Here is a 24,849-nt window from a genome sequence, read left to right as displayed (position 1 = left end):
AAAAATATAATAAAAGAGCAAAAACATAAACTTACTCTTTATTCTATTTCTTTTTTAACAGAACCAACATCAATAGCATCCTCAGCTAATAAAGCAAACTATGTGAAATCTCAGAGAGGCAACAGACTGCTAAAGTATGCTGGCTAACTTTATTGTAAGGACAGGTTAAGTAAACCCGGGTGTCATTGGAGGTGTGTGGAGTACATTTCATCCCATTGCACAGGCAGAGTGGTTACTCTGGAAAACACCGTAGCTCGGACAACTAAGCATAACCACTTAGCCTCTGCAATGGCGATAGAAGTACGTGAAAATATTAAAAAAAATAAAGAACATCTCTCCACCTCCTATGAGCCCTGTGGCTCAATTTTGAGAGAACGTTCTGAAACCATTCCTATGCACATAGCCAGTAGCAAATGAGGAGAACGGTACAAAGACAAAAACAGGCAAGTAATCCCCAGTGAATAACACCATAGACTTATTCTGACATTAACTTCCTCCCTGAATTAACATTCACTTTCTCTGCAGAACACTTTCTACTGCATGACAACAAAAACTCTCAAAGAAGAATACTAATCTTTAGCGCAAACCATAAATTTTTAACACTTGAAAATAGTGAAATTTACATTTCTATAAATTTACACTATTCGCGCTAACATAAAAAACATAATTGTTCCATTAGTATATAGTTTACTCCCTGATAAGCAATCCTCAACATACACTCAATTATTAACAGTTATGAAATCCAAAAATAATGAATACAAGTCCTGGAAAAGTAATAATTGACTTTGAATGGACAATTATTAATACAATTACAAAAATGTACCCTACTACCCAAATTCAAGGATATTATTTTCACTTTTTTCAGGCATATTGATATAAAATAAAAAAAATCATCCTTAGTTGAGGATTACTTATCAAACAGTAAACTTCATTTTGAATTAAAAACAACTACCTACCTGCCTTATGCTTTTTACCTCCTCACAGTGTAGATGAGTACTGCACATAATTCGTGAATCACAATATTTTACTCAAAATGATGAGAAATTGGCACCACTACTAAATTATTTTGACGATACATGGATTGGCCATCTAAGCAGGTTTTTTGATGAAATATACTGTAAAAAAAAAATTATTTTAATAAACTTAAGCCATAAATCCACCTACGACGAGTTCTTGTGCCAAGACACAACCGATTGTGAGCGGTTCCTCAGAGTGGTCCAGAGTGAGTGGTTTGTATATGATGAACGCAAGTTGAGGCAGTGACTTTTAACTCCTCCCCGAGGACAATTTCATATATAGTTGCGCGTTAATTAAAACCACATGGCTCGCTGTGGCGCACGCGTGTGCAGCACTCGCGGGCTCACCTCCTGCTCCTATATGTACACACACACACACACACACTAAGTCGGATGTCAACATTTAAAGCAAATACCACTGCTTTGCAATCAAAGGTTTTTGGACAAATTAACGTGAGTGACAAGGCACCATACCATGTGCGTTTTAGGTCTCTATGTCACCTCAATTCAACAGCTGTTGTGGGGGAGAGGGAGACAATCAATCAATCAATCACAGCATTTATATAGCGCACTACTCACCCGGAGGGTCTCAAGGCGCTCGGGGGGGGGACAGGACAAATAGAGCTGGGGCCCCGTGTTGCACCTCTATAAAGTGGCCATGTATAGTATACTTCAGAGGAGTACCACATCTGGTAATTTTGATCTTTCCCTTGGTCTATTGTTTGGCAGAGAACCTGTTGTGTTTTCCTCGCATGAGAGATTGCCAGAGTGTACGTGGTGGTGGACAGAGCGGAGCGCTGCACCTTTAATTTTCCTCGGCAGGCCGACATGGCATCACGTGACTGCACAGAGGAGCTGGGGGCTCGATTCTGTTAGGATGCCTGGCTGCAGATCCTGTGCTGGAGAAACGCCGGCTACAGCCTCGAAGCTCCCAGGTAAACAAGGGCTCCTGCCGAACACCCTTGACCTTTTGAACTTTACTTGATTCTCGCTTTGTCAAGCCACTAAAGGGCAGTCTTAGTGGCCAATGACGTTTTATTCTGTTAGCAGCTTATTCCTAAAACCCACCACTGCGTCTCATGAGAGGTAATCGATGTCTTCCTTGCAGAATGTCCTAAACAGGAATCTCAACCTGAGCTCTTGCTTTTTTTCTTTAACCGCGTCTCGAATGATTGTGTTCAATTTCTCTTTGCGCCCTTGTTCCGATCCCCTTGTGATACCATGGCACCCACCTGTTGGCTGGCTCGTTGCCTCCTCGTGGTTATCAGATGTGATCAGGAACAAGCTGTGTGCACCAACAAATCACTGACCGGCTTATGGTGCCTCAGTCTAGTTTTTTCATTGGAGGTGAGCTAAAACTACAACTCCCAGCATGAGTCTGTTAAAAGGAAGATGTCAGCTAAAACAGTTAGTGTGCTGAGAATTTAGTGTGGATGAATGGTGTGCAAGAAGGACGTCATATTTTGGGTTGACAGGCGGCCAAATTTAAGGAACATCAGGCAGTATACAAGATGATGTAGAGAACAACGAGAGAGCTAGGGAAGCATAGGGTGCGTCCGTATCCCCTGTATATATGTAAGTTGTATCAATGTCGGACGGACCCAAGAATGCTTGATACGATCAATGTCAAACAGTGCTTAGGAACCCACTAGGTAAGATAAAAGACCCCTCATACACCAACCTAGTTGGTGTCATGCTTCATCATAGGGGTACCAACCGGGTGGCCGAATGCCCCCCGGTTGTGCTACAACGCCTGACTACAGCGGAGCTGGTGTGGTGAAAAAGTGTGAAGTTGTGAGGGTTATAAAAATATCTCTGAGAATCCTTGCCGTAAGAAAATTTATTGTTGGCGGCTCAGGATATATTAAAAACGAATATGTGATGCAACTACGAAAGAAATTATTTTCTAATAGTTGTTAGTGATGTAGGTCTACATGTTTCAGCCCACAAGGGGCTTTCGTCAGGACCAGTGAAGTGAGTGGCAAAGTGAAAGCTGCCACGTGATGGGTGAGAAAAAATTAAAAAGGTTGATTACCTACACACTCGCAGCGGAAAAAGGCCTGTGGGAGGAAAAAGACAGCACAAAGACATGTATGGCAATGACACATGGTGCTGGATATCACAGTAACTATGCAATCGTACGTGCTGTGATGGAGTGGTCACTATCGGTTGATCGTACCTGTGGCAACACACACACTGTGCTAGTGTAGCATGCCGCTAAGCATAGGGTTTGTCGAGGGCAAATCACTATGAGGTGCCATGAAGACACAGCCACCCCTGTTGACTCCATATACCAAGTGGTTGCAAACAGGACGGAAAACAAACAGTCAAGCAGATAATAATGCATACTGTGCACACTAATAATAATGCAGACTGTGCTCGCTGAGTGCCTGGTGAGTGAAGGCATTAGGCGGGTAGGTAGTGATACTGTGAAGTTTCGTAACAGTAGGGACCCAGTGAGCGCTTGAAGGTTTGCAGTGCGCGTTGCTAATTGTAACTGGGTGGAAGTTAAAAGAAAGGGAGATTTTCCCGTGTGCTGCGCTGGAGAAGAAGTTAAAATAATTACACTATGGCTGATTTGGTTCGCTGCTCAGGATACGGGAGGGGAGCGCTCCTCGAGCACAATTCTGTGAGGAGAAAGGTAATGACGGGCATTAGGGGGATGGGGCGTGGAAGGTAAATCTTATATTGGTCGTAGAACTGCACCCGCCTTGCACCTACTAGGGTCTCCCGTAGTCCCGGATGGTGTGGGATCCGTGGTGAAGGGAGAATAAATAGTTATGGACTCCATGGAGTACGTGCACTATGGCCTGGGGTCGAGGGCGGGGAGCAGTGTCTGCGCATGTGCGGAGACGAAGTGTCGGGATGCCGCACATGCGCGCGGGGAGAAAAGGCTAATCCTCCTATGCGCTGAATTAACAGAGTGCAGTGCTGGGACGAGCGAGGCCAATGTGGAGAACTAGGTAGTGACACCCCTGGGTATACGGGGGAATAATAACTGCCAGAGAGGACTCCTCATAGGCGCGTGCGCTAAAAAGGCAGAGTGCAGCGCTAAGAAGTGTGGGGCGAATAAGAGGAGACTAAACTAGTGGCACTTCTAGGCATATGAAGGAATAAATGCCAGGGACGAAGTTAACTTTAGGAGGCTACAAATAACCCGAATCAGAGAATGAATGATTGAATGAATGAATGCAGGGCAGTGTTAGGATCTCCTGAGACTGTTCCAGAGGATATTGTCGTTTAGGCCAGATATATGGCTCGACAGACGATATATCCATCTTTGTTCTTGTTCCAAGAGTCGGCTCTGCATGTTGGGTAGGTTATGGTCTTCGTAGTGTTTTTTCCTGCAGCGTATTGTGCTGCGATGTTCGCAGATCCTGGTCTTTATTTTGCGAGTAGTCATGCCTATGTAGGTATGGTTGCATGGGCAAGTTATCCGGTACACAACATTTTCTGTGTTACAATTGGTATGCTTGCGTAGATCCCATATTTTGCCGGGTTCCAAGTTTAGTTGTTTGGTTTGTTGCAGGGATTCTGCTTATGCACAGAACTATGCGCAGGAGACCAGGACCTCAGAGAATTGTGGTGTACCAGAAACTCCCCTCAGAACCAAGAACCCCTTATCCGACTAGCTTAGTATCTCATTCGTTAACCTAGATCTAGCTAGGTGGTCCCAATGTATAGACAAACCAGAACAAGCGACTTAGATATTTCTCAGGAGTGGTGGGAATCCGAAATACCTGTTCGTATCGATTTGTCAGTCCACAACAGAATAATACAGACACGGTAAAGTTAAAAGAGTTTATTTTATAAACCTGGCGTCCTAAGATGCAGTACTTTGGCTAACACTAGCAGAAAAATGATACAGATCAAAACCATAAGCATTGTTATAATACCATATAAAATGAAAGGAGCAATCATACTAATAATGACAGTGGTATACAGCCACACTCCTTTCTCTAGGATCTAATACATTATTATTAGACTATTAGAAGGTTTCATAGGCTACCAGGGGGGACCCCATACCGTATAGATCAGCGTAGTAGAATCACATCAAAGGATCAGCTCGCTCTCTCATGCAGCAGCTCTTCTGTTCGAATGAATGTAAAACCAAACTGTTCTGCAATATTAAAGACGCTTGTCCTTCAGATATTGGCAGCTGTATGTATGATATGTCTAAAAAGTGGTACGATCAATCTAATCACAACACTCTGTACCTTCTAGTGACCCAGACTCGTTCTTTGCATGATGTACAGACCAAGGGCACATTTCACTGTTAAGAATGTAAACCAACAGTTTGTTATCCTGTGAGGCAAAGGCGAGTCAGCATTTCTAAAATGAATAACACATAACAACAGTGTCGTGTGCAGCGCAGCAGAAACAACAAGCTGGTTTGCTAACAATTAGCTTGGTTATGCTAACTTAGTGTTGTAAATAGGGCGTGGCTTAATCCATCTTACAGGTTGTCTCGGTAATGTGGCAAACGCTACAGTTGCCGCAAGGAAAATGCCCTTTGATGTTAGGAAGGCCCCAGGCATTGAGGACCGTGTTCACTGGTCTGGGAAGGAGAGGAGGTCTGGTAGATGCAATGGTGTCCTTAATGGATTTGGCTCTTTTGTTAGAAATGAGGGGAGGTTCCCAGTTCAGGTTACCTGTGGTCAGGATTTTCCAGTTTTTTTAAATGATTTGGGAAACCTTGTTGGTCACCGTGTTGTAGGTGGTCACACATGTTAGTGGCGGGGTTGTGGGTTCTTTGATGTAGGTTTCTAATAAGCCTTCACGATTTTGGTTTCTGGCCCTCTTGTTGGCTGTCTTGGTTATGTGCGATGGGTAGCCACGTTGGTGCAGTTTATGGCAAAGGTCCGTTGCTTGTGATTTATAGTCCTTGGTGTCACTGCAGTTTCTGCGGAGACGGAGGAATTGGCCATACGGTAGGTTTTCGCGAAGGGCTCGGGGGTGAAAACTGGTGAAGTGTAGTAGAGAATTACGGGCCGTGGGTTTGAAATGTAAATGTAAATGTAAATTGATACTTGTATAGCGCACTACTCACCCACAAGGGTCTCAAGGCGCTTGTACGAATACCGCTGTGGAACCCATCCTGGCTTTCCCTGTGAGGCGTCCACTCCTGGGCACCCCCAAGGTGGAGGCCAGGCATCCTTAGCATTGTGGGGGCCGTTGTGGAGATTAAGCAAGCTATTGCCCAGAGTTGCAGAGTGGGACTCCATGATTGGAATGGCACCGAGGCGAGAATTATCAGGTCCGTGGAATTTTTTAGCCCAAGACCCGCCGAGGCAGGGAATTGAACCCTGGTCCCGGACTAGACCTCTGCATCAGGGTCTGCCACTCTAACCATTGAGCCACACTTCTCCACTGAGTCTTGCTCATTAGGCCTCCTGATGCTGCTTTTATTTCTAGGTCCAGGAATGTGGTCTGGTGACTGTCTGAGCTATGTGTGAAACGTAGGTTGGGGTCACACGTGTTGAGCCATTCACAGAAGGAGGTCAGCGATTCGCTGGATCCTTCCCAGATCAGGAGGATGTCATCAATGTATCGTTTGTAAAATTTGATTTGAGGAATGCGTGGTAAGTTGTTACTGAGAAGGTGTTTGGTCTCAAAGTTGAATACATACAGACCCGCTATACTGGGGGCGAAAATGCTCCCCATGGAAGTACCGTACTTTTGGATATAGATCTTGCCTTCATATTCGAAATAATTCTCTTTCAGCGCGAAAGTTGCACATTTGAGTACAAAGGAGGGTGGCGTACGGTATTGCCAGTCGGCGTCATTGAGAGCCTCTTCCAGTACTTTGAGGGTGTCGTCTTGTGGGAGTCTCGTGTACAAGCTCTCTACATCGAGTGACACCAAGAGAGAGGTATTGGGGTCGTAATGTATGTCTGCTAGGAGTCCTAGGAGATCTTTCGTATCTTTCAAGTACGTGCTGGTGGACTGGACCAATGGTTGTAAAAAATGGTCACAGAAGCGTGACAGGGGTTCCAATAGGGACTGAGACGATAGGACGTCCAGGGGGAGGGATTTTATTCTTATGGATTTTGGGGACAGTGTAGAAATATGGTGTTTTGCCTTGTGTTGTGGTGAGGAATTTGGCCTCTTTTTTGGAGATCTGGCCAGTCTGTTCCGCATCGTCCACTAGAGTTTGGATGCGAGTTTTCAAGGAGGAGCTAGGGTCATGTGTGAGCAGCTTGTAGTTTTTAGTATCGTTGAGTAGACGCTCGCATTCTCGATGATAGTCATCTTTGTTGAGTATTACCGTACCTCCCCCTTTGTCGGCTGGTTTGATTATGATCTCAGGGTTGTTTTTCAGTGATTGTAGGGCCATCCGTTCTAGCTTGCTTGTATTTTGAAATGTGTGGGGTTCCTTGAGAGCTTCGATTTCTTTGAACACTGTTTGCTCACATACCAAAATTTCAGGTGGGGTAGAGCTGGGAGGAGGTATGAAGGAAGACTTCACTCTTAAGGTAGTGTCCCCTTGATCTCCTGGATCAGTAAGAGTGGGGGTATTCTCAAAGAAAGCCTTGAGCTTAAGTTTGCGAAAAAACTCTGCTAGTTCACAGTGCAATTTGAACTTGTCAAGTTTGGTTGTGGGGGCATAGTCAAGGCCTTTTTCTAGGATGGCTGTTTCTGTAGAAGTTAGGACATGTTTGGAGAGATTGGTAATGAGACTTAGCGTGTGCTCGGGCCTGGTTGTTGGTCTCTGGTTTGGCTCCTTGTTTGGGCTCCCTGAAACATGTAGACTTACATCACTAACAACTATTAGAAAATAATTTCTTTCGTAGTTGCATCCCATATCCGTTTTTAATATATCCTGAGCCGCCAACAATACATTTTCTTACGGCAAGGATTCTCAGAGATATTTTTATATAACCCTCACAACTTCACACTTTTGCACCACACCAGCTCCGCTGTAGTCAGGCGTTGTAGCACAACCGGGGGGCATTCGGCCACCCGGTTGTGACCCCTATGATGAAGCATGACACCAACTAGGTTGATGTGTGAGGGGTCTTTTATCTTACCTAGTGGGTTCCTAAGCACTGTTTTACATTGATCGTATCAAGCATTCTTGGGTCCGTCCAACACTGATAAAACTAGTATACAAGATGACCCTGAAACAAATGTCACTGCACAAATGTCTTAGTCTGTGTTTTGTACTGACACAAACTGTTGCAATTACCCTGTCATTCATCCGTTTCTCTGTAACTCCATAATAGTTGTTATGTGGTGACTCCCTGGTAGCATTTCCAGCTGATTCCTCTTGTTTCTTTTGTCATTTGATGTCCTTTAGTTTCTGTTATTTTTAATTGACGAGTTTCATTTCTCTGTGCTTGGCTATCGGTAGACACATTTGTAGTAAAAATCCTAGTAGCTTTTTATGTCACTTGCTATCTTAGTGGTATTACTGTCTTCACCCTTAAAATGATGAAAGGCAGTTTATGCACACAGAAGTCTTTTGAAAATGTATCCTCATTGACAATATATTGCCATACAAGTACCAGGTTGGCAAAGCTCCTGGAGCATAGTTAAGACAGTGTATAGAATGCGACCATCCTTAGAAAAGCTGTATGTAGTTAATTATTCTGAAGTGCCACGTTTATATTAAGTTCCGCACCTGACGGCTTTAAGTACACAATTTACGTTTATTAATTTTTTGCATCATTTTTGACCGGTATTTTGTATGTCTTTCTTGATCCCTGTCACATGAATTGTTCTCTCCGTTCAGTTGGATTGTTCAGTCTGTAGAAGGGACTTTGCTCAGCTAACACAGGTAATGCCCCTGGACAGCCAGTGAGCTTGGGGCTTTTGTGAGGCCTAGAATGCCATAGCAGATCATATGACAGGCGGGTGAAATATATGGTCAAGTTCACATAACTGTTAGTCTTGAGTGGGTTTGGTCCTGTCGTGTAGCAGGGGCTCCCCTAGAGTGGTCTGTATTTTGCGAACTCTGTTCTTGCACAAAAGCTGTTAGTTTTGGTGGGCACCTGATGACGATACTGCTCAGCTATTTCCTCTCCGCCAACGCCAAACTGGATGAACAATGGACTAGCTGCAAAGGGTTGGTTGAGTGTTGCGTGAACCGGAAGAGGAAGCATCTACCTACGTCGGTTGGCCGAGTTGATATTAGGTGGCTGGGTGTTGGTTTCTGGCGCCACTAAGCTGCTTTCCCGTTCACCCTGTGGCAGGACCTAGCCCTTTACTCCCCTAAAGTTGTTGCTGAGTTCAAAGTGGATAGGGTCAAGGCTGTAAATACATCGTTTCAGCATAAAACATAACTGTAAAAACATGAATTATAGACTACTGAAAATTATGCACAACCTAGACATATTAAAATAGAGTGCCTTTAGCATCAACGTGTGCAATTGATAATGCTATAATAATCTCACATGGTACATACTGTTTGCATTGGATGGCATCCGCATCAGCTCTTCCTCCAAATAAGCCATACAGACCGGAAGTAACGCGCTAAGGAAGAGTATATTATTTGATCATCCGTTCTACGGCAAAACAATTGTGCTTCAGTGCATAATGTTATATGGAAGGATTTCAAATAACAGTAAAAGTTATTTGCGTCGAGCAGCCAGAGACTTTTTGGCAAAAAAGCATAAAAGTGCATCGCAGCGCCTAGAATCAGAAAGAGTTGAACCTCACGTTTTATTGAGTTAAGGGCAATTGGCGGATTTATATAAATGTTCTGACACAAAGTCTTAATTTTAACTAAAGACCCGAATGAGTTTGGTCCGGATACTAGAAGAGACACATTAAAATGGAGGTTCATACTTATCAGGGAACTTAACTAATAGATGCATCACTCCAAGAACTGAGAAGCCTTGTTAAAGTGAAACATGTGTCGGCAACTAGATACAAGAATATCTCGATTCATTGTTTTAAAGAATTTGGGATGGATGAAATACAAAAATATCATCAGAATAAACACAATATTGAACTAAAAGTTAATTTTAATTTGCCCTCCTTTCTCATATGTGTTTATGATTACTGTAAAGAGTATATGTGTTTATCAGTTCGGGCTGGACTGTTCCCATGAGGCACAGGGTCAAGACTGATTTGCATATGGCCATGTCTGAACTGGGGTGGCGTAGTGGGCAAAAGAACGATGGATTTAACCCAGATCTCTTGACTGGGGGAGAATGTCTGCATAGTCAGCATTCCGTCCATCATTTGTTTGTTGTAACGCTTTTCGCCCTAAGTGGGATGGGTATTCCCAGACGTGGGACCCGTGCTCACTATGCCACTGGAGTCAAGCTATCCTGGCTGATGACGGCTGATAGCCAGAAACCGGTCCTAGAGTGCTTGTTTCCAGTCCAGGGTAGACCTGGCTTGGGAGTTCGGGCTGGACTGTTCCCATGAGGCACAGGGTCAAGACTGATTTGCATATGGCCATGTCTGAACTGGGGTGGCGTAGTGGGCAAAAGAACGATGGATTTAACCCAGATCTCTTGACTGGGGGAGAATGTCTGCATTGTCAGCATTCCGTCCATCATTTGTTTGTTGTAACGCTTTATCTGAAAGGGCGGTAGCCTGCTGTTGGCCTTTAGTGTTTCACTGTTTTTAGCTCCCTGAAAACCTTTGCGCTTGAAGTCATTGGGCCATCAGAATGTGCGAGGGGGGAGGTCTTTCTGGCCAAGTCAAAGTGGCAAACACCTGTACCCAAGTCTGTTGAGCATAAGCTTGAATAGTCTTTGGGAGTGTGGTCACTGCTGCCTTCTCTTTGTTGTCAAAGGCCTTGTTTACTGGGGGAGCCAGGGAAGGGTCGGCTGCCACCTCCAAGGCCATCTCACACACAAAAAAGCATTTGCAATGCAATAGGTCTCGCATTACTGAAAGTTTGAGCTATTGGCGTTGCATTATTGTTTGCAACAACAATAGCTCAAACTTTCAGTAATGCGAGACCTATTGCATTGCAAATGCTTGTTATAAATTATAACTGTATGTGCATGGGTATCAACTTGTATATTGCAGTATGTCATTATTTTTTATTCTTCTTTTTTCTAAGGAAGAAATGTGTTTACTTTGTTGATCTATGTTTGAAATTAAATTGAACAAAGTTGTTAAATGATAAAAACACGTAAAACATACCAGAAATGTCTATCTAACACTTAACTACCTTCCCCATCCTAACAATTAATGTAGACACCTATATACTTAGCAATGTAAAGTAAATTGTTCTTACCTGACCGCAGCGCTTCCTTGCTTCCGATCTTGACATGACATGTTACAAGAAATGTGTTTATAATTTTGTAAGATAAGTTATATTAGTCACCAAATTTTTCAATGTTTTCTTATTTTTATACTATGCTTAAATAATATAAATAATACATATTTGTATTACATTTACATGTGTTGACATAATGCATTAAAATGTACTTCTGTCACATAAATGTTTTCAAATAAATTAATAATATTTAAAACAAATCATATATATTTGAATTTAATAGAAACAATCGTTTTAATTTACTTCAACTTATTTTACTTAAATGAATTACCTTTAATTATTAATGGTGTGCCCCCCGTATGCATGCATGCCCAGTTTCTGCTGCAGTTAACAGCCCATGCCATGCATAAACTTTCTTTGGAATTTCCATTGCGGTGCCTATTTTAAAGGCATCACCATGGGAATGTCAAAGAACTCCCTGCTAGAGACTAGAAAAGTCAAAATCTGACAGGCAGTATATTTTGGATATGGCGGTCTTGGAGAAGGCGGCGGAGTAGTGGCCCGCTCCTAGAACGTCAAAGTCAAAATAAGGTCCATAGTAGTTGTAAAAACCTGCGTGGTAAAGACTAAAGCGTGGGTAAGACTATGTTGTAAATGCTGTTCCCCCTTAATGGCATTCTGAACGACAAAGCCAGCATTGCAAAGTAATTTCAAACTTCCTTTCACCTATTTAATAACTCTATCCCACTGATCATTCCCTTGAACCCACCTAGATTTCACATTACCCATTACCGAAGTATGCCTTTCCTGTTCAGATAAATTTAAAAAATGGCCAATATAATCTAAGTACACTTTTTCCTAATACAAACTTGCCTCATACACGCGTTGTTAATCTTTATGGCTCTCAAGTCTACTTGTCATCATTTCACAGAATTCCTACAAATCTCACATTCTTCCACCCACTTTTTCACCTGTCCATCTAAAGCTGGCTGCCAAATTTTCTCTTTTACTCCCTTAAGAGTCAACGTCTGTCCCAAACTTCCTTTGTGTGCCAGATGGATCAACTTAAATATGAATCCAAATGGAGGTACAAACCTATCACCCCTCATCACCACCATATCTCCACACAAGGACAACTCATCAACTACTTTACAAAATGGTCTCACAGGCAACATACTCTCATGCCTGACTCCCCCTTTTATCAAAGTAACCACTGCCTTCAGAGTATTATCCTCATCCATCCCCACCATCCTGTATTCTAAGCCTTTCATGGCATTCATCCTGGTCTCATCACTAAAAATAAGTAGTAAATAACTGCAGGACACGTGCAGATGTTGATTTAAAATATAGTGTTGCAAGGATGCCTGCAACAAACCCCACCCTGAAGAAGGCCAACTTCCATAACCGCATGAAGAACGTTTCTACATGGATGAAAAACACATGCTTGGAACTTCACACCGAAAAAAACAGAAGTGCTGATCTTCGGCAGACACTCCGCCCTTTGGAACAGCTCCATGTGGTCAACAGGGCTTGGACCCACCCCCACGCCAAAAGACCATGCCCACAACCTCAGCATCATACTGGACAGCAAACTCTCCTGAAATGTCTAGTCAATGCAGTCGCCTCAGCCTCCTTCCACTTGATCCACATGCTCCAAAACATTTTCAGATGGCTCCCCATCAGCACAAGGAAAACTGTGATAAAGACCCTCTTCATCACCCGGCTTGACTACGGCAATGCACTCTATGCCAGCATCTTCACCGAACTCTTGCAAAAAGACTCCAGACAATCTAGAGTGCAGCAGCCACACTGATTCTCAACCTGTCCAAGACAACTCACATCACCCAGCACCTGATAGACCTCCAACGGCTCCCAATCCAGAAGAGATGCCATTTTTAGCTGCTGGCCCATGTTTACAAAGCCCTTCACAACCAAGGATCAGACTACATGAACCACTGCCTGATACTCCACCAACCCTCCAGAAACCTCCGCTCCGTGCACCTTGCCCTCGCTGAGACACCACTTATCTGCCTCAGCCATTCTGGCCGATGCTCCTTATCCCACCTCACTGCCAAAGCCTGGAAAACCCTTCAGGATAGGACTGAAAACCTGGCTCTTCAACTGATACCTGCATTACAGCACCTGAATATCCCTCGGGGTGATTAGCCATGCTATACAAATACTACTTGATTGATTGATTGTAGGTAAGATTGCTGTTGTGCAGGAAGGGACACATTCTTGCACAAAAACAATCCTTAGAGACATTTTCCTCTTTCTATGCAGAACGCAGCACACATAGAAAGACGAAAAAATGTGGAGAAAAAAAATATTTCTCCTCGATACAGCTCACCTGGGCAGGTGTAGTATTTTGACGCATTCCCAGGCCTTCCACTAATAGTAAATCTAAGAATGCACCAAAATGTGTGGGTGGATGCGTGGGAACACCCATGCTCCACCCATGAAATGCCTCCCTGCAGCATCTGCAAGTCAGTGATTTGTGTTGCCTTGCATTAATCTAGATTGATTAAGCCATGCAGGCCACGGAAGGTGGCCTTGCATGGCTTTGTAAATTTTCCTTAGGCTTTGCATTACCCTTGGGCCCCTTATGTGACACAAGGGTGATGCAAAACCTTGATAAATATGGGCCTGGGTGCCCAAACAGAAGTTCCAAGGGTCTGAAGCTTAGACACACTTGTGTGAAATCTTATGGTAAGTGAATAAGATACAAGGCAGGAGAACATCCCACTTATCTTGAGAAAGGTTCTCAGGTAGAGTAATCATCAGGCTCTTAAGAGCCTTGTTAAAATTCTCCTCTAACCCAGTGGTTTGAGGATGGTACACAGTGGAGAATTGTTTGGTCACAGCAGCTTGCTCCCACATCTCTCTTAAGTAAGGATATATTAAATTGGCTCCCCAATCCGAAATCAAAGTCTTAGGAAATCCAAACTCTGGAAAGTATCTTTAGGAGAGCCCAACTACCACTTGTGCAGTGGTGCTCCTCAAAGGCACCACATTTGGACATCTGGTAGCATGATCGATGACACAAACAATATGTCCTTTTTACCTGATGATGAGAAGGGGGTGTGTAATGGACCAACAATGTCAATTCCCACCTGCTCAAACAGAACACCTACAACAGGCACAAGCACTAACCTCATAAATTACCACTCAGTTGGACAGTGGGACAGGTTTTATAGAAACCCTCTGTGACTCTGCACATCCCTGGGCAACATAACAGAGGGTTCAACATATCCTGGGTTTGTCTACTGCCCAAGTGTCCTGCCAAGGGCACTTCAAGTGACAGTGACAAAAGAAGGTTCCTCTGCACCAGTGGAACAACTAATCTCTTGATAGCATCAGGGGTTAATGGGCTCACTATACTGCAACCGCACCTTTGCAGCCAACACCTTCGCAGCTCACTCCTTTGTTGACTTGTTCCTGGATGTCCTGCTGAAGTTCAACAAGCATATGGCACTCAACTTGTACCTTACAGAATTTCTCTTAGGTAAGTCTTCCAGCAGCTAATAACCCCTTCATCCCTGGCAGTGACTGAGATTTCAACATGAGGTCAGCTTCACGTATGTCATTCTTTTCTCAATCTGGTGCAGGGGCAATGGATACCATGTCCCTTGTTTTCTCAGAGTCTAAATTGATCCATGTATTATCTTGCTATGGTCTATGCAAATCTAGAATGGTGCCAGTCTCCTCTGAGACTAAAATGTAGACTGTGCTCACATGGGAACCAGTCGGAACACTGTGACCTCAGCCACGTGTGTTCCAACATCGCAAGAGTAACAATGCTTGTCTTAACCACGCAGATGCGTTGTTGAGGCATATACGTGGTCTAGTTGCTGGCTGGCTGGCTGGCTGATGGAAGCATGAGGAGGAAGGTTCAGAAGAAGATGCGACATGGTGAGTTAAGTGGAGGTTTGGGAGGTAGTTTGTAAGGGTTAGGGGGTAGTTTTCAGGGCTGGGGATCGGGGTAGATTTCAGGGTGGGGGTTGGGAGATTTAGGGCTCAAGGCAGGGGACAGGAAAGGGGCAGTTTTCAGATCAAGGGGGCAGTTGGGCTGGGTCAGGGGGAGTTAGGGTTAAGTTTAAGGGTGTGGGGGCTGGTTTTAGGGCTCAGGGAGCGGGGCTGCAGTTGGAGTCATTTTTAGGGGGCTGAGTTTTAGGGCTCAGGGCAGGGGACAGCAAAGAGGCAGTTTTAGGCTGAGGAGGTAGTTGGGCTGGGGCATGGGTGGCAATGGGCGGTGGGAGTCGGTTTTAGGGGGTAGGGCTGGTTTTAGGACTCAGGGAGGGTGGCTGGAGTCAGAGTAGTTTTTTCAGGCTGGGCTCGGGTTTTGAGGATCAGGATAGGGAGTTGGGGTAGTTTATCGGGCTGGGACAGGTGGAATAGACTGCTGGAGGGCTACATTTTAGGGCCCGGGACAGAGGGGCAGGAGTGTGATCTTTACTAATCATGTCTTTACCACGAAAATGCGTGGAAAGGCATGCGCGGTAAAGGCATGCGTGGTTAAGACCGCGTGGTTCAGGCATGCATTGTTGAGGCATGTGTTGTTCCATCACACAACCTGCTGATGTTAACGGGAAACAACCACTACAGCACTTTGATTCTTTTTCATCCATGCATCCACTATGGATGACTTGCCATGGATTTCCACTTCTTCTAGGATAATTAGATATTTCATGTCCCCTTTACTGGCTAATATTAAGGCTTTGCCATTGGCACTAGGGAGCATCTGCTTGGGTTTGAGATACTTCCTCTCAAACGTACTTCTATAAGCCCCTGTATCTCTCAGGATAGAAAACTTCCATCCACTGATAATAGATTCTAACACAAATCCCATTGTGCTTGGGGGTATGTCCTTCAAGGCATCCAGATCCCTTTCCCAAATATCCATAGTCTCTAGTTTGAGTACAATAGGGCCTCTCGGGTACCTTCACCCACAGCCAACACACATGTTATTTTGGGTGTATCTGAATCAGGATCTTTCACCTGATAGTGACAGCTTCTTTTGGAATAATCTCTTTATGACATTTATAACAAATTGGCACAATCACTGCTTCAGCTTCACTTTGGGGCGCCACACAGTTGTGTCCTACATGCTCTCATATTTTCTGGGGTTCACTATCAACATGCCGAAGTAACACCTGACTCCCTCTTAGATGCTCCCTTCCATCGAAGCATTTCTGGGCACAGTGCAGTTTCGGATTTATTCTCCCGAGTGGCAAGTCCAGGATATTCAGGCTATGATACCGATGCAAAAGACCTGCAGTGGTGGCAAAGGAACCGTGACTGGGTCAAAGCCAGACTCATCTCTCTTCCCCACACAGATCTCATAGTAGTGACAGATGCATCAATCATGGGATGAGGTGGGCACTTGCGAGAGGTGAAGATCAGAAAACTCTGATCTCCGGCGGAATTTAGACTCCGCATAAACATGCTGGAGCTCTTTGCGATCCGACTAGCATTGAAAGCCTTTCTATCCTTCATCAAGGTAAGGCCCTCTGTCTCTGGACATGGCTGGAAAAGCAGGGCATTTCCCTGGTGGTTCAACATCTGGGAGGCTCCCTGAACACCAGAGCGGGTGCACTCTGCCTAACTGAGCATGAGTGGCGTCTCTATCTGGAGGTGGCACAAGGTCTCTTTCAGCAGTAGGGAGAGCCTTGGTTAGATCTGTTTGTCTCCATCGAGAACACACAATGCCAGCAGTTTTGCGCACTGTGGTTTCCAAGGCAGTTCTCACTTTGAGACGCTTTTCATCTCGAGTGTAGCTCAGGCCTCCTGTACGGCTTTCCGCCTATCCGTCAGTTAAGATCAAGTGATCATCATCATAAAACTTTATTTCGGTTATTTGCTAACCATAAAAGACACATAAAATATACAATACATTGTCACAGAAGAACCAACCATTTCATCAGGTACAAATGCAGGAAAAGAGTACTTTGACAATATAGACACAAAGGTGGGACATAGTTTCACTGGTCCAGGCAGTTTCTCAATCTAATACATAAAAAAACTCCTTGAGTTGGAGGATACTGTCACTGTGCAAAAGCTGCAAGTACAAAAGTGCCGGCCTGATTTGTTTAAAACCAAGTTTTTTTAAAAGAATCACTAAATGTTGTTTACGTGGGAATTCATAAAATTTACATAAAAAAATAAAATGCAGCATATCCTGCGGAGACTTTCCGTCGCAGCCGCAAGGCGCTGCCGATTTATTAAAAATATCACACTTGGGTCGAATAAGCAGGTGATGGAACAGGTTAAACCTAAATCTGGTCAGTAAAAATTTCTCATGTGAAGTCAAAGACCCTTCCAAATATGGCTCAATGGCCACGGTAGTCTTTAGCATAACAAACTTCCTCACACTCGGTTTCTGAAGCTCCACTTCTTCTCTCACAGTCCTCCTGTCCAGCAAAAATGCTTGTTTAATGGTCTCCAGATCTCCCATTGAAATTAGATGTGGATTGGCAAAGAGTTCGGGACGACCGAGTTTATCGAAGTTTGATTTTAAGTAGCTTAACCAAGGAGAGCTCAATGCTTTGTCCAGTGACAAGAAATCCTTCACAATTAAATGTGTTAGGGGTATGTCCTCATTTAGCCATAATTTAAGCCAAAACATCAAAGGGTGTAGGGCAAGCAAATCACATAGATATTGAGACCCCAGCTCCTCGTGTACAACGAGGTTAGCCGTACCAGTGGGGATACACAGAAGACGCTTCATAAATCGATTTTCTACAATCTGTAATTGCTCTCCATTGACGTACCCCCAAATTTCGCTGCCATAGGATGCAGTTGCCACGGACTTAGCATTGTACAATTTCAACATAGCACAAATAGGTTTTTTCCCCAGTTTAGTAGCAAAGTTAAAAATAGAAGCATTAACCCTCACCATTTCTCCTTTTTTCCTTACAAGATGAGGTTCCCAGTTTAATTTTGTGTCAAAGAGAACTCCTAAGTAGGAGAATGTTTTAGTTAGGGGGATTATTTCTTCACCAATCCTAAAAAGGAAGGGTTTTTTCGGTTGCTGACCAATTTGTAATACAAAGGATTTAGTATTATTTACCAAGAGGTCTCTATCTCTCATAAATGAATTAAATACTGTTAGCAGTGATTGAAGTCCCCTCTCTGTTCTGGATATAAGTACTGCATCATCTGCGTAAAGAAGTATTGGAATTTCACGCCTGCCAACTCTTGGGCAGTCAGAACAAACACCCTGTAACACACCATCTAGGTCGTTAATATAAAAGTTAAAAAGAAAAGGGGCCAGGATACAACCCTGCCGGACACCCTTTCCAATTCTAAAATTATTTGATACACTCAGATCCTGGGAGTATCTCACATTGGCACTGGTGTTACAGTGTAGGGCAACCAGAAAATCAACCAAACCGCTATCAACCCCTTTCGACCTCATGGACTGCCACAGCTTTCCCCGATTGACACAGTCGAAAGCGGAGGACAAATCCATAAAGGCAAGATGAATGGTACCTTTCTGTATTATGGTATATTTGCTTAAGATCAGGAAGAGGTTAAGGCATTGAGTTATTGTCGAACGGCCTTTACAAAAACCATACTGCGAGGGAGACATAATATTCTTTTCCTCCACCCAATCTGACAATCTTTGCAGTACAATTCTTCCTACAATCTTGACCATAGAGTCTATTAAAGAAATCGGTCGATAGCAGTGTGGGCTACCCTTGTCACCCTTTTTAAAGACCGGGACAATTGTAGAAACACCCCATGATCGTGGGCATCCTTCTTTTACAGCAGCATTAAAAACAGACTCTAGAATGGGTGCCCAAAAATTAGGATCAGATTTAAACAAATCAGGGGGAATCCCATCCGGGCCGGGAGCTTTCCCGCCTGTGATACCCTGTATGCCCTCCAAAACTTCACCTCTGTTAAAAACAATCTGTACACCGGTATTGCTACAGGCAGAAGACGTATCCATGTCCCCTGTACAACAGTATAACTTCTTAAAGTGCACTTCCCACTCCTCCTTAGATATATAGCTTTCAGTGCCGTCTCCCGGGTCCTGTGCCAAGAATGGTTTCCTCATCAGGGCCCAGAATCCAGTGCTACTTCGAAGGGTGGCAGGATCTAAGATCTCTGACCACGCCTCTTCCCTAAGAGATTCCTTATGTCTTGCGATAATATTTTTGTAGGTCTTTCTACACTGCTGAACATCAGCTTTTATCCTAGGTTTAGACGCCAGTGCTACTCTTAGATTTCTGGTGGCTTTTGAACAATCCTGGTTAAACCACCTAGGGCCTTTTTTGAAATCCGATTTTTTTATAGGTACTGATAATAGCTGAGATACCTTCACCGCTAGACAATTGAAAGCATTTAGGACAATGTTTGGGAGTGCACCCTCTTGTGTGCATAACGTAATTTCGTCAGCACATGTGACTTTGATTTCGTTGTACAACCGATCAGGGGTTACCATGGACCATCTCAGTCGACGTCTGCCATCTGTGGTGTTCACCCTACCAATAAGGGAGTCCACTCTTTCTTTAACTATCAGTGGACCCCTCATAAGAGCAGTGAGTGGATTATGGTCACTGAATTCACTAACTTCAATAGAGAAGAATCCCACAAAAGACTGCATTACAGGTGTTAACAGAATAAAATCTATAAAAGTTGCCCTACCATTCCCCTTAAATGTTGGGGTATCAAAGCACTTATTCGGGACCATCAACGCCATCATAGGTGTTAAATCTAACTCATTAAGCATATCATTGAGGTGTTCCCCCTCAGTTGAGTGCTCAAAATGGAAGTTCTCACAGTACGGGCAATTAAGTTCCGTAATAATTTTAAAAAGAGGGTCTCCACAGGGATGGACATTAAAATCCCCCACCACCATGAGGTTGTGAATACAATCCTTCATGGAGTGACTAATAAAAGTATTCAGTATTACTATCTGACTAGAGTTAGTGCTACAGTTAATGGCATTATAAAAATTGACCAGGCCGGCCATACAGTTATCTCCTATTAAAACTAGCCCGATGATGCCAGTGTGGTTTGTTATGATTCTCCGTACCTTACAACATAGTACTATAGAGATAAACACAACCATGCCCCCTTTAGGTCTGCCCCTAGTAGTTGCTACTGCCGGGACATAATAGGCCTTATACCCTTCCAGGAAATAATTACAATCGATTGACCAAGTTTCCTGTAAACAGATAATTTGGTACTTCTTAATGTACTCAATCCAATTGCAGTCCCTCATTTTAGTACCTAGACCCGCAATATTCCAGGAAATTATATTATTTGAGTTTCTGACAGCCGAGATACTCTCCATACGTTCCAAAACCTCTGATCTTCGGGTTGCCTGCCCAACAGGTAGTGATCTATTACTGTTATGCCCCAAACGCTTTAGAACAACGAGGTTTGGAAACTGCTCCTTCTTGTTCCTGGCCCCTCATCACTGGAACCAGGTACCTTTATCTATCCGAGCTTGGTCTGACTTTGCCATGTTAAAGAAACTCTTGAAAACATGTCTATTTACGCAGTAAGTCCCAATTTCCTGTAAAGGCACCTAGATATCCCTCCAGGGATGATTTGTGCGCCTAACAAATTGAATGAATAAATAAATAAAGACCCCTCCTGCCCAGAGTAATCAAGATGATCAGGAAGTTATCCTTGTAGCTGAGTACTGGGAATGGAGAATCTCATATCCCAATCTTCTGAACATTAGTGTCGATCCTCCAATCAGGCTGCCCCCTCATGGAGATCTTCTGTTGCAAAAGCAGGGAGGGTCCTCCACTCGAATCTGTCAAATCTCCGCCTTGTTGCATGAAGATTGGGCCAATGAAATTTGTATCATATTGTACAGAAAAGTCCATTGACCTTCTTTCTGAAGTCCTGCTCTTTATTCTTACCCTTGCCTAGCAGGGCTCTGCTTCGGGCACTCTGAGGGGTTATCTTTGTGCTCTGTCTGCCTGCTTGCAGCTGCCTGACCAACCTTCTTTATTTAAGTCCCCTATTGTAAATAGCTTTCTGAAGGGTCTTGTACAAATTTTTTCCCCCTCCTTTTATTATACTTCAGTGGAACCTTAATTTGGTCCTCACATTCATGATGTGTGCTCCTTTTGAGCTGCTTCATAATTGTCCCCTCCGGCTGCTCACAATCAAAACAGCATTTCTGGTGGCCATTACATCTACCCAGGGGTTGAGTGAGCTTCAGGTTTTATCATCTAAGCCTTCCCTCTTATCTATCTTTCCATACAAACTGTTGCTTCGCACTAAGGCCTCTTTCCTGCCAAAAGATGTAACACCATTTCATCTGGGCCAATCTGTCACCTTGCCCACTTTCTACGCCTCTTCATATCCTTCTAAGGAAAAGGAGCCACTCCACCATCTGGACCCCAAAATAGCATTGTTGTGCTACCTTTTTGTTTAAACTTCTTTTTATTGAACAGGCGTTGATACACCTTTATAATAATACAGAGACAGGGTGCTTTTGGGTGGTGGCTAACAGAAGGAAGCCACATATCACATATAACAGAGTGCCACAGCATCTCATTTCCTGGTCCCACTTGTGCTTGTATCCCTCCTGCTTTATTCTATTTCATTTCTATAGTCCTCCCAAGAGGTCCAGATTTTATCCAATTTTGCCAGGCACCCTCTACTTTGATAGACCGCTTTCTCTGCCTGATGGCATTAATCTAGGTTATTTTCCCAATCCTTGATCTTAGGGAGACCTGTGTTTCCCCACATTCTTGCAATGTTCTTTTTAGCCACTACTGAGGCCAGCATGAGCCATATTTTAGTATGTGTAGTCCAATTTGTGCCCCCCATCATTCCCAGGAAATGCCATTTTGCGTATACCGGAACCCGCTGTTTCACCACCCTAGCCATAATCCGAGATACTCCTACCCAATAGCGTTGTATTTTGGGACACGCCCAAAAGATATGAAAGAAGGTTCCCATCTCCCTGCAGCCCCTGTTGTAGTGGTCTGTGTCACATCGACCCATTCGGTACTGGAGCGTTCTTGGGGTGTATGAGCTATGAAGGATCCGGAGCTGGACCAATCTGAACCTTGCTCATATGGCAATCTCTCTGGGGCTCTGAATGGTCTCCCTGCAGTTCTAATCATCCAGGATCCCCAAGTTGGTTTCCCATGCCTCCCTCAGGGGAACCAGAGGGTCCGGGGAGTTATTAAGTGAGGTGGCACCTGTATATGTAATGCAGACATCCCTTCCGGCACGGACGACCCCATGCGCAGCCGATCAACTCCACCTACTGGTGCATAAGGGTTCTGCTCATGAAACATCTTCCAGATCCAGTTTCAGACCTGAGGAAATTTAGAGTTAAGGAATCTGTGGCTAGATATTGTCTCTACCAGATAAAGCATTACCGAAGGTAAGTAACTTTTTCATATTTTCTATCAGGGATGAGATTTCTGAACCAGCCACATGGAACAGTGATGTGGAAAGAGACACAGGCTTCTTCACCTAAAGGACCTTTCTTACTCTGAGCATCAGAGACTGCATTCCCACCCTTCACCCACACTATCTACCAAATGCTCAGGAAGAAAAACGAGAAGCTTTTCTTACCAAAAGGACCTAATCAGACTTTTAAAGGAGCACTGTTTCCTTTTTCTCCACTTCAGTATCTAGGTCTCCTCCCTCCTGCTTTAGGAATGCTCACTTCCATCTTCTTCAAAGGAACAGACCAGGGACGTCTAACCTTGAACCTGCAGGCTTCCATTACTCTGCTTCACACATGCGCAAAATGCATGTTCCACACAGGCCACATACATACAATTGCATAACATACACTTAGGAAGTTAGTGCTAGTAATTGGGTTAGTGCATAAAAGCACAGTTTTAAAGGACTGGCCCAGCAGGCCTCCACTATAGTGACATAAAGTTTGGTCACAACTACTGATTTACAAAACATGTGCGCTGCCACCACCACTTTGCATGCTAAAGCCATGAGAGGGGAGGTTGTTGACTTTAAAAAAAAAATGAGAGCACGTTTGGTGCACCTTTACATATTGCAGGACAGGTTCAGGACTTTACTCATGTCAAGGGGAAGGTCCAGGATTGTGGACACAATTTCTTCTACTTCATATACCTTTGCATAGTCTCAAACCAGTGCATCTGCCACACCCTTCCAGGACACATCAACTTCTTCAATGGTCCCACAGGCTTGCCAAATACCCAGCTGTTTGTGTTTGAGTAGAGGACTGTAGATATTGGGCCACTGAGGTATGGTGTATAGCTATTTCCTTGCTCTCACGTAACTTTCTTTCCACAGCATTCTGAATACAAGAGTAAATAGGTATAGTGCATGGTTTAAAATGTTTATTGCTACAAAGATGTTTTGATGTATTGTGCATTGTCAGGAATGTGCATATCCCTCTTAATAAAGGGTCCCAGTCAGGTCCATAGGCAATACCCTTGCACCACATTGATGCTGAGCATTATGAGAGCACACTCTCCTAACATTTTTACAATCAGAGTGGGGAACCCTTACAAACTCCCCTGGAGACCGGTATCCTCACCCTTACTTCCTCTACTATCCACAGCTCATGTCACCAATCCTTCCCTAGGTCCGACATACCTAGTGCGAACTGCTAGTGGACACTACTATTAACTTCCAGATTGACTGCCAAGCTCAAATAACCAGTTCAAAAATGGCCTAATGTAAAATGAGCATCTAATACCTAATTACTCCATTCTGTTTGACTATCCAGTTATTACTGCCCCTTGTCTTTCTTCACAGGTGAGCTCCATTTGGAAATGGACATTGAATCATTTTACAAAACCAAATGCTACCAGTCTGGTTTCCACCACAGATGAGCATTCTCAGCCATCGTCTGACACTGAAGAAGATAAGTTGCTTAAGGCACTCATCGAGTGGCCGGAACCCCTGGGGACTCTAACGTTCAACTCATCCACCAGTCCACAGAACTCTCACTTCCAACTTTTGCACCCCAAGCGCAGCTACTCTGTGGGCGAGACACTAGAGGTGTCCGTCATAGCCAGAGACCACCAGCAGAAACCAAAGACATATGGTGGAGACTTCCTCCAGGCAAAGCTCCACTCTCCACTGCTGAAGGCCGGGGTGACTGGGTCTGTTAGGGACCATGAAAATGGAACATACACTGTATCCTTCCAGCTTCTGTGGCCAGGGATGGTGGAAATATCCATCCGGCTCATACACTCCAGCGAGGCGGTTCATATTCTCAAGCGACTAAGGGATTCCCGTCCAGATAAAATCTACTTTATCGGATATTTCCAAAAGAATGGAAACATGGAGACCACTGAGTGCAACATGGAAATCTTGAACAAGCCTGTGTGTGAGTACCGAGACCCCAGGACTGGAGAGAAGTGGTTCTGCCTGAGACCAAAGCAGCTTCCCTGTAGTTCCTTTGCTCATCATCGTGGAGGAGGAATCCGTAACATCACAACTCTACAGGAAGACGCCTTCTTTCACAAGTATGGTTTCTTCATTCATTCTCCTATGGGAAGTCTATTTTGTGTGAGCAAGTGGCAGGCTTCTTCAGAAAACACAACGTAACATCCTGAATATATATAACAAATAGACTTAGGATTTCCAAGAGCTAATAATTGCTCTTACAATTATTCATGGGTTTGTCAACTGGACGCAACAAGGAAGACTGCAGTGATATGAATG

At 44.0% G+C, this 24,849-nt stretch overlaps 1 protein-coding gene across 1 annotated transcript in view; it reads left to right on the top strand.

Moving 5' to 3' along the window:
• LOC146839617 (NXPE family member 3-like) overlaps window positions 1–24,849 on the top strand; it is a 294,129-nt gene that overhangs the window by 159,066 nt on the left and 110,214 nt on the right. Inside the window, exon 2 of the mRNA XM_085651695.1 lies at window positions 23,935–24,650. Coding sequence (XP_085507821.1) covers window positions 23,935–24,650 — 716 coding nt within the window. The remainder of the gene's footprint in view (window positions 1–23,934; window positions 24,651–24,849) is intronic.

The sequence above is a fragment of the Triturus cristatus genome, chromosome 4_1 (genome assembly GCF_964204655.1).
Source record: "Triturus cristatus chromosome 4_1, aTriCri1.1, whole genome shotgun sequence".
Classification (NCBI taxonomy): Eukaryota; Metazoa; Chordata; class Amphibia; order Caudata; family Salamandridae; genus Triturus; species Triturus cristatus.
Note: the sequence above shows the minus strand (reverse complement) of the source record. Positions and strands in the feature narration are given on the sequence as shown.